Source organism: Melozone crissalis, unplaced genomic scaffold (assembly GCF_028551555.1).
Source record: "Melozone crissalis strain CALT ecotype California unplaced genomic scaffold, PUWL_Pcris_2 ptg000101l_1, whole genome shotgun sequence".
In the NCBI taxonomy this organism is placed as follows: Eukaryota; Metazoa; Chordata; class Aves; order Passeriformes; family Passerellidae; genus Melozone; species Melozone crissalis.
In genome coordinates this window covers 153,840-166,304 of record NW_026535878.1, presented here as the reverse complement: position 1 = coordinate 166,304, position 12,465 = coordinate 153,840, and the positions used below count along the sequence as shown (strand labels likewise).

Here is a 12,465-nt window from a genome sequence, read left to right as displayed (position 1 = left end):
CTTAAAAAATGGAAAGTTGATGCTGCACTCCCAAAAAACCCCCATAACAGGGCTGTGCTGAGAATTCCAGGTGTGAGGAGGGAACATCCCTCCATGGGGACACCAGGATGGGGTCCCACAGTGCTGGAGAGGGGACATGGTGGAAGTGGGGGTGGCACAAGCACAGGGGTGACCCCGACCCCTTCCTGTGCCGGGAGTTTCCGTGATGTTGGCGCTGTCACCGCTGCGTCACCGCCGTGCCCTGACCCCGTGGGGACATTTCTGGATGTTTCCAGATGCTGTTTCTCCTTCAGGGATGGATAAATCTCCTTCAGGGAGCTGAGGGTGGGTGAAGGATGGACAAACATCCACCTGGTTTGGGTGGACAGCGGGACATCCCAGCTCCTGCTCACCCCATCCCATGACAGGATGGAAAGGGGCATTTGGGGTCTGGGGGTCTCTTTGGGATGGGGATTTTCCATTGGGAAAGGACAAACCAGGCAATTCCCATCCTGCTCCTGCTGCCCCTCGGAGCATGCCCCTCCGCAAATCCCCCGTGGCCACCAAAGTTCTTCCATCTCAGGGCGGATTTTGCAGCTTTTCCGGCGCCCTGAGCTCTCTTTGCGTTTTTCTGCTGCCGAGGTGTCGAGAAGGCGGAGGCGGCCGAGGATGGGGCTGAGCCCAAATTTGGAGCGTTTCCACTGCTGCTTTGTGAGGCAGCGGGGTGGGGACACAGCCCGGGCAGGGGACACGGGCTCTGAGCAGTGACACATGGAGCTTTGGCTCTCATGTGCTGCTGGTGCCATTGCTGGGGCTGAAAATGCTCATTCTGTTGCCTTTTGGGGCTAAAAAATGTTTTTTCAGAACCAGAAAATCCAGTGGCTCTGACATGGTGGCAGTGGCATTTCTGAGTCTAAAATCCCGCATCCAGTTGCATTTTGGGGTTAAAAACCAATTTTTCAGAACCAGCAAACCCTGTGACTCTTACGTGATGGTGATGGCATTTCTGGGGTGAAAACGCTCATCCCTTTTGGGGTTAAAAAATGATTTTTCAGAACCGGTACCTTGGGGACACAGTCCTGGCCAGAGACACGGGCTCTGAGCAGTGACATGTGGTTCTGTGGCTCTCACGTGGTGGTGGTGGCATTTCTGAGTCTAAAAACCCTCTTCCCATTGCCTTTTGGGGTTAAAAACCAATTTTTCATAAGCAGCAAACCCTGTGGCTCTGGCATGGTGTTGGTGGCATTTCTGGGGCCGAAAACACTCATCCCATTGCCTTTTGAGGCTAAAAAATGATTTTTCATAAGCAGAAAACCTTGTGGCTCTGATATGATGGTGGTGGTGGCACTTCTGGAGCTGAAAATTCTCATCCAGTTGCATTTTGGGGTTAAAAACCAATTTTTCAGAACCAGAAATCCCCGTGTCTCTGATATGGTGATGATGGCATTTCTGGGGCTGAAAACGCCATCATTCTGTTGCCTTTTGGGTTAAAAAAAATTTTTGTAGAACCAGCAAACCCTGTGGCTCTGATGTAGTGGTGGTGGTGGCAATTTTGGGCCTGAAAATTCTCATTCCATTGCTTTTTGGGGTTTAAAACCAAATTTTTTCCAAACCATCAAACCCTGGGGTCTTGCATTTCCTCACCCACCTTTCTCCCACCCCCATGCATGGTCGGCGCATCCCATATCCCCCATCCCCACCTGCCATTCCCAGGGAATGACCCCAAATCCCGGGGTCCTCTGGATCCCCAGGGAAGCACCAGCAGCCCCATGAACTTCCCCCAGGCAGGGCCATGGGCCACCCCTGGCCATCCCTGGCCGGGCACGGCAGAGCAAACATCCATTCTTTTCTCTCTTGGAAGACACCCGGGGCGGAAACGCTTGGAAGCAGCCCCGAAAGGACATTCCAAGTCTGGCAGGAAAGCGGCCCCGCTCGTCTGGCAGGAGATGGGCTATTGTCTGTCCCGGTGGCCGGCCGGGATTCCTCAGGTCCTGCCTGGAAGAGGAAAATCTCCTTGTGTGTCTTTATTTTTTCCTCTGCCCTCTCCCAGGGGTGTCGAGGCTGCTGCTCGTGCCGGCGTTGCTCTTCTGGTGTTTCCTCCTCGGGTTTTTCCTTGTTTTGCCAAATTTCCTGGGCTCTGGTGGTGGGATGAGGTTTTTTTGGGGGTGTTTGGGCACCATGTTGGGGTCCTGAAGTGAAGAGATGTGGATGGAGAGATTTGGGAGTGAGGAGAGTAAGAATTCCAGGATCTGGGAGAACCTGATGGGCAGGAGAGAGCAGAGTGATCCCAAAGATCTGGGCATGCCGCTCACCAAGGGTCTCCTTGCTGTCCCTGGGGTGGGATTGTCCCCAAATTGAGGGACAGGATGAGCCCTGAGGCAGCAGTGATGTGACATGGGGTGAGGGATCTTGGTGGCTCTTGGGTCCCCAAGATCCTGCAGTGCCAGGATCTCGGCATCTCTTGGTCACACATCTCTTAGGTCCCCAAACTCTTGAAGTTCTGAATCTCATTGCCCCTTGAATTCCCAAACTCCTGCAGTGCCAAGATCTCAACATCTGGATCCCAAACTCCTGCAGTGCCAGGGTCTTGATGTTTCTTGGATCCCAGACTCCTGCAGTGCCAGGATCTCAACATCTGGATCCCAAACTCCTGCAAGTGCCAGTATCTCAACATCTGGATCCCAAACTCCTGCAGTGCCAGGATCTTGATGTTTCTTGGATCCCAGACTCCTGCAGTGCCAGGATCTCAACATCTGGATCCCAAGCTCCTGCAGTGCTGGGATTTTAGGACCTCCTGGACCCCAAACTTCTGCAGTGCCAGGATCTCAGCATCTCCTGGATTGTCCTGGATCCCAGGCTGTGGGATTTTGGCATCTCCTGGATCTCCAAGGTTCTGCAGTGCCGGGATTTTGGCATCTCCTGGATCCCAAACTCCTGCAGTGCCGCAATTTTGGCATCCCTCAGGTCCCAAAACCGGTGCCGGGCAGGGTGGGGGTTTTCTGGCACCTCATCCCCTTTTCCCAGCCCCTGGAGCTGTTCTGCCGATAGGATCAGGCCTGGCTGGCGGGCAGGAAGGGTGGCACGGCCACCGGGAGAATTGCAGGACGTGCCGTTCGCGGCCACAAACCGGGAAACACAAACTGTCACCATCCCCAAAATCTTGGAGCTGCCGGGCTGGGATTGGGAGGAAAGGTGAACAGTGGGAATTTCAGGGCTTGTGGGATGAGCCCCCAGAAAGCTGTGAGGGAAGGAAGCATCCCATGAGGATCTGGGATCTGTTTCCATCCCAACCCCATTCCCTCCCTTCCTCCCCACCCTGGATTTAATGGGGAGCATTACAAACCAAGAAGATCCTTTCAGTGCCGTGCCAGGGCGATTGTTCCGTGCCCATTGTGTGCCCCAGGCAGCCCCGGAGCCCACACCTGAGACCAGCCCGCAATGAGATAACAGCGCCGTTTCCCCCTTTTCCCCTTTTTTTTGTTTGCTCGGCGGGGTGGATAACAAACCCTCGAGGAGGCCTCTTTCAAACACGGCCCTATTAAAGCCTGGCCCCATTTTAAGAGTGAACTTCCAGTGGCTGCACTGGGAGGTGAAGCACAATGGGAATAGGACCTGTGGGAGGGCTGGGATGGGATTTTGTGCCTGTCTCAAACCAAAGCCATCGCTCTGTGCCGTGGAGCATCCCAGAACTACAAAATTTGGATTTTTGCATGGAAAAAAACCCTAAAAACTCTGGGGGAAATGGAGCTTCACGCACACCTGAAGTGCTGTGCGTTCCTGCCTCAGTTTCCCCATTTAAAACATCCCCACAAGGCCAATCCTTGCTGGAGCGGGCACAGCTTCCCACCGGGGCCGGTCCTTCCCGGTGATGGATTTTGGGGGCCAAGGTGAGCCGGGGCAGGAAGGGGCGCCGCAGGATGCGGCAGCCCCCGGGCAATGCGGGGCCGGGAGGAAACCCGGCGGGTTTGTTCGGCAGAGGGCGAGGGAACCGAGATTAAAAAAAGGCCCGCTAAGATCAGAAAGGCTGGCGAGCACAGTGCCCTATTGTGGAGCTGTCACACTTCCCTTTACTTTATTGCTTTTGTCCAACACCCCATTGTTCCACTTCCTTTTGTCCCCTATTCACAGCCCTGGCTTTTCATTACCCAGCCGGCCTTGTTGTTTTCATTTCTTTTGTTTGAAGTTCCTGAGAGGAAGGTTTTATTTTCAGCCGTTTGATTAATTCGCAGCTTGAGCCGGGCTTTGTTTGTTATGTAATTGCTGCCCCCAAGCCGGGCGGCCCAGCTCAGCCCTCCCCACCCCGCTTTGCACCCCCAAACTGCCTTGAGGGGCTCCTGAGGGGGGTCTGGGAGGGGAGAGGGTGCTGGGTTTGGGGTGACAGCCCCCAAGCAGGTGCTGCTCCCATTGCAAGGCAGTTCCACAACCCAGCTCCCGATTCTGGGATAAACCCCTTCCTTAGCTGCCTCCTTTTCCCATTATTCCCGCTGAAAGGCGAGGACAATGCTTGTCCCCGTTCTTGCTGTGTGGTGTGAGGCTTGGTGGCCACAGAAGGCAAATCCCTGTGGCCACCACCGATCCTGGCACTCGCTCTTGGCAGCCCTGGCACACAGAACGAGGAGTGGGAAACATTTTTTGGGGACAAACCCCATGGAATGCCAGTGCTTGGGGTCCTCTACAGCCTGTTCCCTATAAAACTCATCATCATTCCTGCAGTGTCTGTCCAGCAGCATGGGGATTGGGATGGGGATTGGCACCCAAAGGGGTTTGTGGGGTCAGGGAGAGCCATTCCTGGGGTCAGCCCCTTGTCCTGGCAGAGCCTTGGTGGTGCTGTGCCAGGGACTCCTGGAGGAGCTGTTCTGGTAGCCAGCCCCAGGTACCTCCTGTGCTGAGGACTCCCAGAGGAGCCATTCTGGTGGCCAGTTTCAGTCCCATCGCATTCCAAGGATTCCTGGAGGAACCGTTCTGGTGGCCAGTCCTGGTCCCAGGTCCATCCCATGGCTGGGGATTCCTGGAGGAACCATTCTGGTGGCTGGTTCCAGGTCCCTCCTGTGCTGGGGACTCCCAGAGGAGCCATTCTGGTGGCCAGTTTCAGTCCCATCGCATTCCAAGGATTCCTGGAGGAACCATTCTGGTGGCTGGTTCCAGGTCCCTCCTGTGCTGGGGACTCCCAGAGGAGCCATTTTGGTGGCCAGTCCCGGTCCCATCGCATTCCAGGGATTCCTGGAGGAACCGTTCTGGTGGCCAGTCCTGGTCGCAGGTCCATCCCATGGCTGGGGATTCCTGGAGGAACCATTCTGGCGGCTGGTCCTACGTCCATCTCATGGCAGGGACTCCCACAGGAGCCGTTCTGCTGCCCACTCCTGGCCCTACATCCATTCCGTGCCAGGGACTCCTGGAGGAGCCATTCTGGTGCCCAGTTCCAGTCCCAGCTCCCTCCCATGCCAGGGGTTCCTGGAGGAGCTGTTCTGGTGCCGTCCCAGCCATTGTTAGGCAGAGCCAGGATTTCCCCTTCCCGTTGGATCGGGAAACCCGCGGCTGCTCCGATGGCTTTCCAGGCACGGCACCTGGAGCTGTGACGGACCCCTCAGGTGCTGGTCCCTGTCACCCTGAGCCTGGGCTTGCTGGATGTGGCATTAAAGTCCCTCATGTTGTCCCTCAATCCCAATCTCTGGGATCTCTGGGTTGCCTTTAGGAATTTATTCCTCCATTTCCAGGTATGAAGGGTTGGTTTCCCCAAGGATTGAGCCCCAAAAACCTGGAGAACCAGGAAAAAAAAGCTGCCAGGGTGTGAAGAGTTGATTTCCCTTAGGATTGAGCCCCAAAAACTGAAAATCAGGAAAAAGAGCTCTCAAGGTGTAAAGGGTTGGTTTCTCTGAGAATTGAGCCCCAAAAACCTGGCGAACCAGGAACAAGAACTCCCAAGGTGTGAAGGGTTGGTTTCCCTGAAGATTGAGCCCCAAAAACCTGGAGAACCAGGAAAAAAAAGCTGCCAGGGTGTGAAGAGTTGATTTCCCTTAGGATTGAGCCCCAAAAACTGAAAATCAGGAAAAAGAGCTCTCAAGGTGTAAAGGGTTGGTTTCTCTGAGAATTGAGCCCCAAAAACCTGGCGAACCAGGAACAAGAACTCCCAAGGTGTGAAGGGTTGGTTTCCCTGAAGATTGAGCCCCAAAAACCTGGAGAATTGGGAACAAGAGCTCCCAGATTGTGAAGGGTTTGTTCCCCTGAGGTCTGAGCCCCAAAATCCTGGAAAATCAGGAAAAAGAGCTCTCAAGGTGTAAAGGGTTGGTTTCTCTGAGGTTTGAGCCCCGAAAACCTGGAGAACAGGGAACAAGAGCTCCCAGGGTGTGAAGGGTTGGTTTCCCCAAGGATTGAACCCCAAAAACCTGGAGAACCAGGAACAAGAGCTCAGCTTTGCCCATGGCAAACCCCAGGGACGCTGTCCTTGCACCATGGGGCACCCAGTGCAGGGCCAGGCCATCAGACGGGTGCCCACACCCCGTGGATGCCCATGGTGACACCCCTGCTGTCCCCAGGATGTCCATGAGGAGCCCCGTCTCTCCACCCCCGGAGCTGGATGGAGCGGGCACCATGGTGAACTGCGCCGTCAAGACCGAGGAGAAGAAGGAGGGCGGCCCTGAAACCCCCCCGGGGGCTGCCCCCAGCGCTGACCCCCGGCCCCAGGACCCACCAGGGCCACCTCCCCGGGATGGCACCGACCCCCAGGCCCTGCCACAGGTGAGTGTGACAATTTGGTGCTGCTGCCCCCAGCCCTGCTCCAGACCCTCCATCCCATGGAAGAGGTGGTGGCTGCTCCTCCGCGTGGTTTTTCCTCATCCCGATGAATTAACACTGAAATTTGAGGCTTTCCCAAGTTTTTTTGGCTGCTCTTTTGAGCCTTAAAACCTGGAAAAGTGGGAACAAGAGCTCCCAGGGTGTAAAGGGTTGGTTTCTCTGAAGATTGAGCCCCAAAACCCTGGAAAACAGGGAACGAGAGGTCCCAGGGTGTGAAGGGGTTGGTTTCCCTGAGGATTGAGCTCAAAATCCTGGAAAACCGGGAACAAGAGCTCCCAGGGTGTGAAGGGTTGGTTTCCCTGAGGATTCAGCCCCAAAACCCTGGAAAATGGGGAATGAGACCTCAGCTTTGCCCATAGGGTTGTCGCTGGACTTTGAGGTTTTCATCTTCAGTGTGGAACCTCTAACAACCCCTTCCAGGTGTTCCCTATCCCTTCAGCCTCCCTTTCCCATTGTCCTGGGGTTTTCCCTCTCCCTGCTCTGCTCTCAGAGGGGAGAGGAGCTCAGGGGACAATGGGAGAAAATTCCAGCATTTCCATGACGCTCTCTAGATGGGATTCAGGGAATGTTCCTGGCAGAGAGTGCTCCAGCTCCCTGCATCCCACCAGACGGGGATGTGCCGTGCTGGGGGTGTCCCTGGGGGTGGCAGTGACGTTCTGTGTCCCTCAGGAATCCCGCTCTCCCTCCGGGGATGTCCCCGAGCCCCGGCGCTCCGCCTTCGAGCCGGCCGGGAGCGGCCAGGAGAAGCTGGACTTCAACAGGAACCTGAAGGAAGGTGGGAAACGTTCCCAAGGGATCCCTTCTCTGCCTCTTGGGATTTCCCCAGAGCTGTGGGATGGACGGAGCCGTGCTGCAGAGCCTTGGGATGTGCTCATGTGGTTGTCCTCTCCTCCCTGTCCCTGTCCCTGTCCCTGTCCCTGTCCCCAGTGATGCCAACCATCGAGAAGCTGCTGGCCAGTGACTGGAAGGAGCGGCTGCTGGGCCGGAACGCGGCTGAATCCAAGGAAGTGAAAGGTGGGATCCACCTCCACCAAGCTCCGTCCTGTATCCCAACTGGGAGCACCAAAGCAGGGGGGAAATGTCCGCATTTCACTGGGATTTGTCCATTTTTTAATTGTTTTTTTTGGAGCATCTTTGCTGCCTCTGACTGCATGGTGGGTGGGGTTCAGTGTGTGAGGATCTTTCAATTTCTCCCAAATCTGCATTCCCTGGTCAATGGTGGCTCTGCTCTGGTGGCTTTAGGACTCCTCTGCCTCGCATTTCCCACCCCAAAATCTTCAATCTCCTCAGTGAAAGGAAATGGGAATTACACTCCTTAAACAAAACCACCTCCATCCCACCTTGTGCTTGACCCTCTCCCCACCCCCTGACCCACATCTACTCGGGTTTTTTTGCCCCCAGGAACGCAGGAGAGCCTGGCGGAGAAGGAGCTGCAGCTGCTGGTGATGATCAACCAGCTGTCCACGCTGCGGGACCAGCTGCTGACGGCGCACTCGGAGCAGAAGAACATGGCCACCATGCTCTTCGAGAAGCAGCAGCAGCAGATGGAGCTGGCACGGCAGCAGCAGGAGCAGGTGGGGACCGTCACCCCTCCAGGGTCCCTTTGGGATCGGCGTGTGGGGATCTTCCCATTCCTCCCCAGTCTGACCTTCCCTGCTCACCCAGTGGTGGCTCTGGTGGCTTTAGGACTTTTCTGCCTCGTATTTCACACGCCGAAGTCTTCAGTCTCCCTGGTTAGAGGAATAGATCCCTTTGGGATCTGTTTGGGGATCTGTTATGGCTTTGGGGTCTCATTTTGTGTTCCCATCCCAAAGCCCTCAGTGCTGGGAGGACCAAGGGTGGATGGAGATGGGGGGGTTGAGCTCCTCGAGATGAGCAAACCACCCCAGGTGCCTCCTGCCTGTGCTCACCTGCTCCTTGAACACCTTGGGTTTTCCTCTCCCGAGGGCAGGGGTGACACCGCTGTCACACCTGGGGTGTGACACTCAGAACTTATGTGTCACAAGTGCTGTCAGTCAGCACTTGTGTCACTTGTGTCACTCCCTCGAGGTGGCTCAGGGCAGCTCAGCCTCTCCTCCTGCCCATCCCACAGACCTGGGGACCCCTTGCCACCCTTTTTTTTGTGGTGCTGGCCGGGTTCTGCCAGGCTGGAGGCCAGCCCAGCACTGTCCTTGATGTCACCAATGCCACTGTCCCCTCTGCAGATCGCCAAGCAGCAGCAGCAGCTCATCCAGCAGCAGCACAAGATCAACCTCCTCCAGCAGCAGATCCAGGTAAAGGCAGGGGACACCTCTGTCCCTGTGACCGCAGCCGTGTCCTGCCGTGCCCTGTCAGGTGATCTGGTGTCCCTGTGTCCCCTCCAGCAGGTCAACATGCCCTACGTGATGATCCCCGCCTTCACCCCTGGCCACCAGCCCCTGCCGGTGACCCCCGAGTCCCAGCTGGCGCTGCCCATCCAGCCCATCCCCTGCAAACCGGGTGAGTCGGGGCTGGCCCAGCCCTGTGGGGTGGCCTTGTCCCCCAAACGTGTCCCTGTTGTCCCCAAACGTGTCCCTGTTGTCCTCCCGCCGTGTCCCCGTTGTCCCCCAGCCCTGTCCCTGTTGTCCCCCTGCCGTGTCCCTGTTGTCCCCAAGTGCTGTCCCTGTTGTCCCCCAGCCGTGTCCCTGCTGTCCCCCAGCCGTGTCCCTGCTGTCCCCAAGCTCTGTCCCTGCTGTCCCCCAGCCGTGTCCCTGTTGTCCCCAAGTGCTGTCCCTGCTGTCCCCCAGCCGTGTCCCTGCTGTCCCCAAGCTCTGTCCCTCTGCTCCCGCAGTGGATTACCCAGTGCAGCTCCTGCACAGCCCCCCTCCTGCCACGCTCAAGAGACCCGCGGGCCCGGGACACCTCCAGATGCAGGTACAGCCCCAGAAACCCCAAAACCCCGGTACAGCCCCCTAAAACCCTGATACAACACCAAAAACCCTGTGATATGCCCCCAAACCCTGGTACAGCCCCCAAAACCCTGGTATAACCCAAAAAACCCTAGTGTAGCCCCTCAAAACCCTTCTACAGCCCCCAAAACCCCTGGCACAGCCCCCCAAACCCCAGTACAGCTCCAAAAACCCCAAAAACCCTTCTACAGCCCCCAAAAACTCTGCTACAGCTCCCCAAACCTTGGTACAGTCCCAAAACCCTGGTACAGCCCCCCAAAAACCCTGGTACAGCCCCATAACCCCCCCTTAAACTGCTGGTACAGCCCCAAAATCCCCTTCAACCCCTGGTACAGCCCCCAAAATCCTGGTACAGCCCCAAAAACCCCTCCAAACCCTGATACTGCCTCAAAACCCCCCTTCAACCCCTCATACAGTCCCAAAAAACCCTCCAAACCCTGATATAGCCCCAAAAACCCCTCCAAACCTTGGTACAGCTCCCAACCTCCTGATACAGCCCCAAAATCCCTGATACAACCCCAAAAATCCTGGTAGAGCCCCCAAAACCCTTCCAAACTCTGCTCTGGGGCTCTGGGGACAGCTCCTCACCCCCCATCCCTCCCTCCTCCTCCTCCTCAGGAGACCTCGCAGCCGCTGAACCTGACGGCCAAGCCCAAGGGCTCGGAGCTGCCCAGCGCCTCCAACTCTCCCAGTTTGAAGATGAGCGGCTGCCAGGCGCTGCCGCCGAGCCACGGGGCCAGCAGGGAGCTGCAGAGCAGCCCCTCCAACCTCCCGCTGGGTGGGGACATGAGGGACAGCCCTGTCACCCTGCGCTGTGCCACCAACCCCCGGGGCACGGCTGGGACGGGCAGGGTGGGGTCAGTGGGGTGGGGTGACCAATGGCATTGAGGGGTGCCCATGGGGTGGGTTGAGTGGTCAGTGGGGTGACCATTGGCACTGACAGGGGGTGGATTGAGTGGTCAGTGGAGTGACCACTGACGCTGATTGGTGCCCATAAGGGTGGGCACTGTGAGTGGTCAGTGAGGTGGCCAATGGCACTGATGGGTGCCCACGGGGTGGGTTGAGTGGTCAGCAGAGTAACCACTGACAGGTGCCCATATGGGTGGGTTGAGTGGTCAGTGGGGTGACCAATGGCAGTGATGGGTGCCCACGGTGTGGATACTCTGGGGGGGTCACTGGGGTGACCACTGGCACTGATGGGTGCCCATAGGGGTGGATTGAGTGGTCAGCAGAGTGACCACTGGCACTGACGGGTGCCCGTGTCCTGCCAGGATTCCTGGGAGAGGGCGATGCCATCACCAAAGCCATCCATGACGCGCGGCAGCTGCTGCACGGCCACAGCGCCACCATGGAGGGGTCACTGAGCAGCCCCTACCGCAAGGTGAGGGTCACTCTGTGTGGTCACTGTCCCCTCTGCCACCCCAGTGTCACCAGGCACAGCTGTGCCCAGGCTGGGGCTGGCTCCTGACCCCTCTGTCCTGCAGGAGCCCGTCGGGATCGACTCCTCCCCGGCGAAGGAGCGGATGGAGGAGACCCCCACCCACCGGCTGGACGAGGCTCTGCTGAGCTGCGAGATGGACGGTGAGGGTGGCCAGAGCACCGTGGTGACCCCAGGGTGGCTCTGTCCTGTGGCTCCTGCCCTCATCCCGCGTGTCCCCGCAGGCTCCCGACACTTCCCGGAGTCCAGGAACAACAACCACATCAAGCGGCCCATGAACGCCTTCATGGTGTGGGCCAAGGATGAGCGCAGGAAGATCCTGCAGGCCTTCCCAGACATGCACAACTCCAGCATCAGCAAGATCCTGGGTGAGATCCTGGGGCAGGAGCACCTCTGCAACGCCTGGAGGGATGGGAATGAGATCTGGGATGGGGGATCCACTCTGCATCTCCATGGAGGGATGGGAACGAGATCTGGGAATGGGGGATCCCTTCTGCAGCCCCTGGAGGGATGGGAATGAGATCTGGGATGGGGGATCCACTCTGAATCTCCATGGAGGGATGGGAATGAAATCCTGGGGCAGGAGCCCCTCTGCAGCCCCTGGATGGATGGGAATGAGATCTGGGGCAGGGGATCCCCTCTGCATCCCCCCACAAGATCCTGGGGCAGGAGCCCCTCTGCATCACCTGGAGGGATGGGAATGAGGTCCAGGGACAGGGGATCCATTCTGCATCCCCTGGAGGGATGGGAACAAGGTCTGGGAATGGGCGATCCACTCTGCATCTCCATGGAGGGACATCCCTGACCTGGAGAAGGTCAGGGAATGAGGGGATGAATACACAAGAGAAGGTCAGGGAATGAGGAGATGAATCCCTGGAAATGCCCAGGGAAATTCAGGGATGCAGTTCCCGATATTCCAGCAGAACCAGCGGCTCCCACCAGCACCGCTGTAAATCCAGGCGCCATTCCCACAACAACACCATTAATTAATACCATTAATTAACCAACCAACAGCACCAACCAACCTCGGGATGGGTTCACCCCGCTCTCCTCACTCAGGCAGCCTGTGAGGACGCTCTCCTCCTTTCCCCACGCAGGATCCCGCTGGAAATCCATGTCCAACCAGGAGAAGCAGCCCTACTACGAGGAGCAGGCGCGGCTGAGCCGGCAGCACCTGGAGAAGTACCCGGACTACAAATACAAACCGCGGCCCAAGCGCACCTGCATCGTGGAGGGCAAGCGGCTGCGCGTGGGCGAGTACAAGGCGCTGATGAGGAACCGGCGTCAGGACGCCAGGCAGGGCTACTTGATAGGGTAATTGATAAGGGG

General features: G+C 57.5%; 1 protein-coding gene across 1 annotated transcript in view; it reads left to right on the top strand.

Moving 5' to 3' along the window:
• Positions 1–12,465, top strand: part of SOX13 (SRY-box transcription factor 13) — a 28,021-nt gene that overhangs the window by 13,273 nt on the left and 2,283 nt on the right. The window contains exons 2-13 of the mRNA XM_054291635.1: positions 6,513–6,714; positions 7,441–7,546; positions 7,699–7,785; positions 8,173–8,345; positions 8,976–9,044; positions 9,135–9,249; positions 9,581–9,663; positions 10,317–10,476; positions 10,970–11,079; positions 11,183–11,279; positions 11,361–11,504; positions 12,234–12,450. Of these exons, the coding sequence (XP_054147610.1) occupies positions 6,514–6,714; positions 7,441–7,546; positions 7,699–7,785; positions 8,173–8,345; positions 8,976–9,044; positions 9,135–9,249; positions 9,581–9,663; positions 10,317–10,476; positions 10,970–11,079; positions 11,183–11,279; positions 11,361–11,504; positions 12,234–12,450 (1,562 nt within the window). The 5' untranslated portion in view covers position 6,513. The remainder of the gene's footprint in view (positions 1–6,512; positions 6,715–7,440; positions 7,547–7,698; positions 7,786–8,172; positions 8,346–8,975; positions 9,045–9,134; positions 9,250–9,580; positions 9,664–10,316; positions 10,477–10,969; positions 11,080–11,182; positions 11,280–11,360; positions 11,505–12,233; positions 12,451–12,465) is intronic.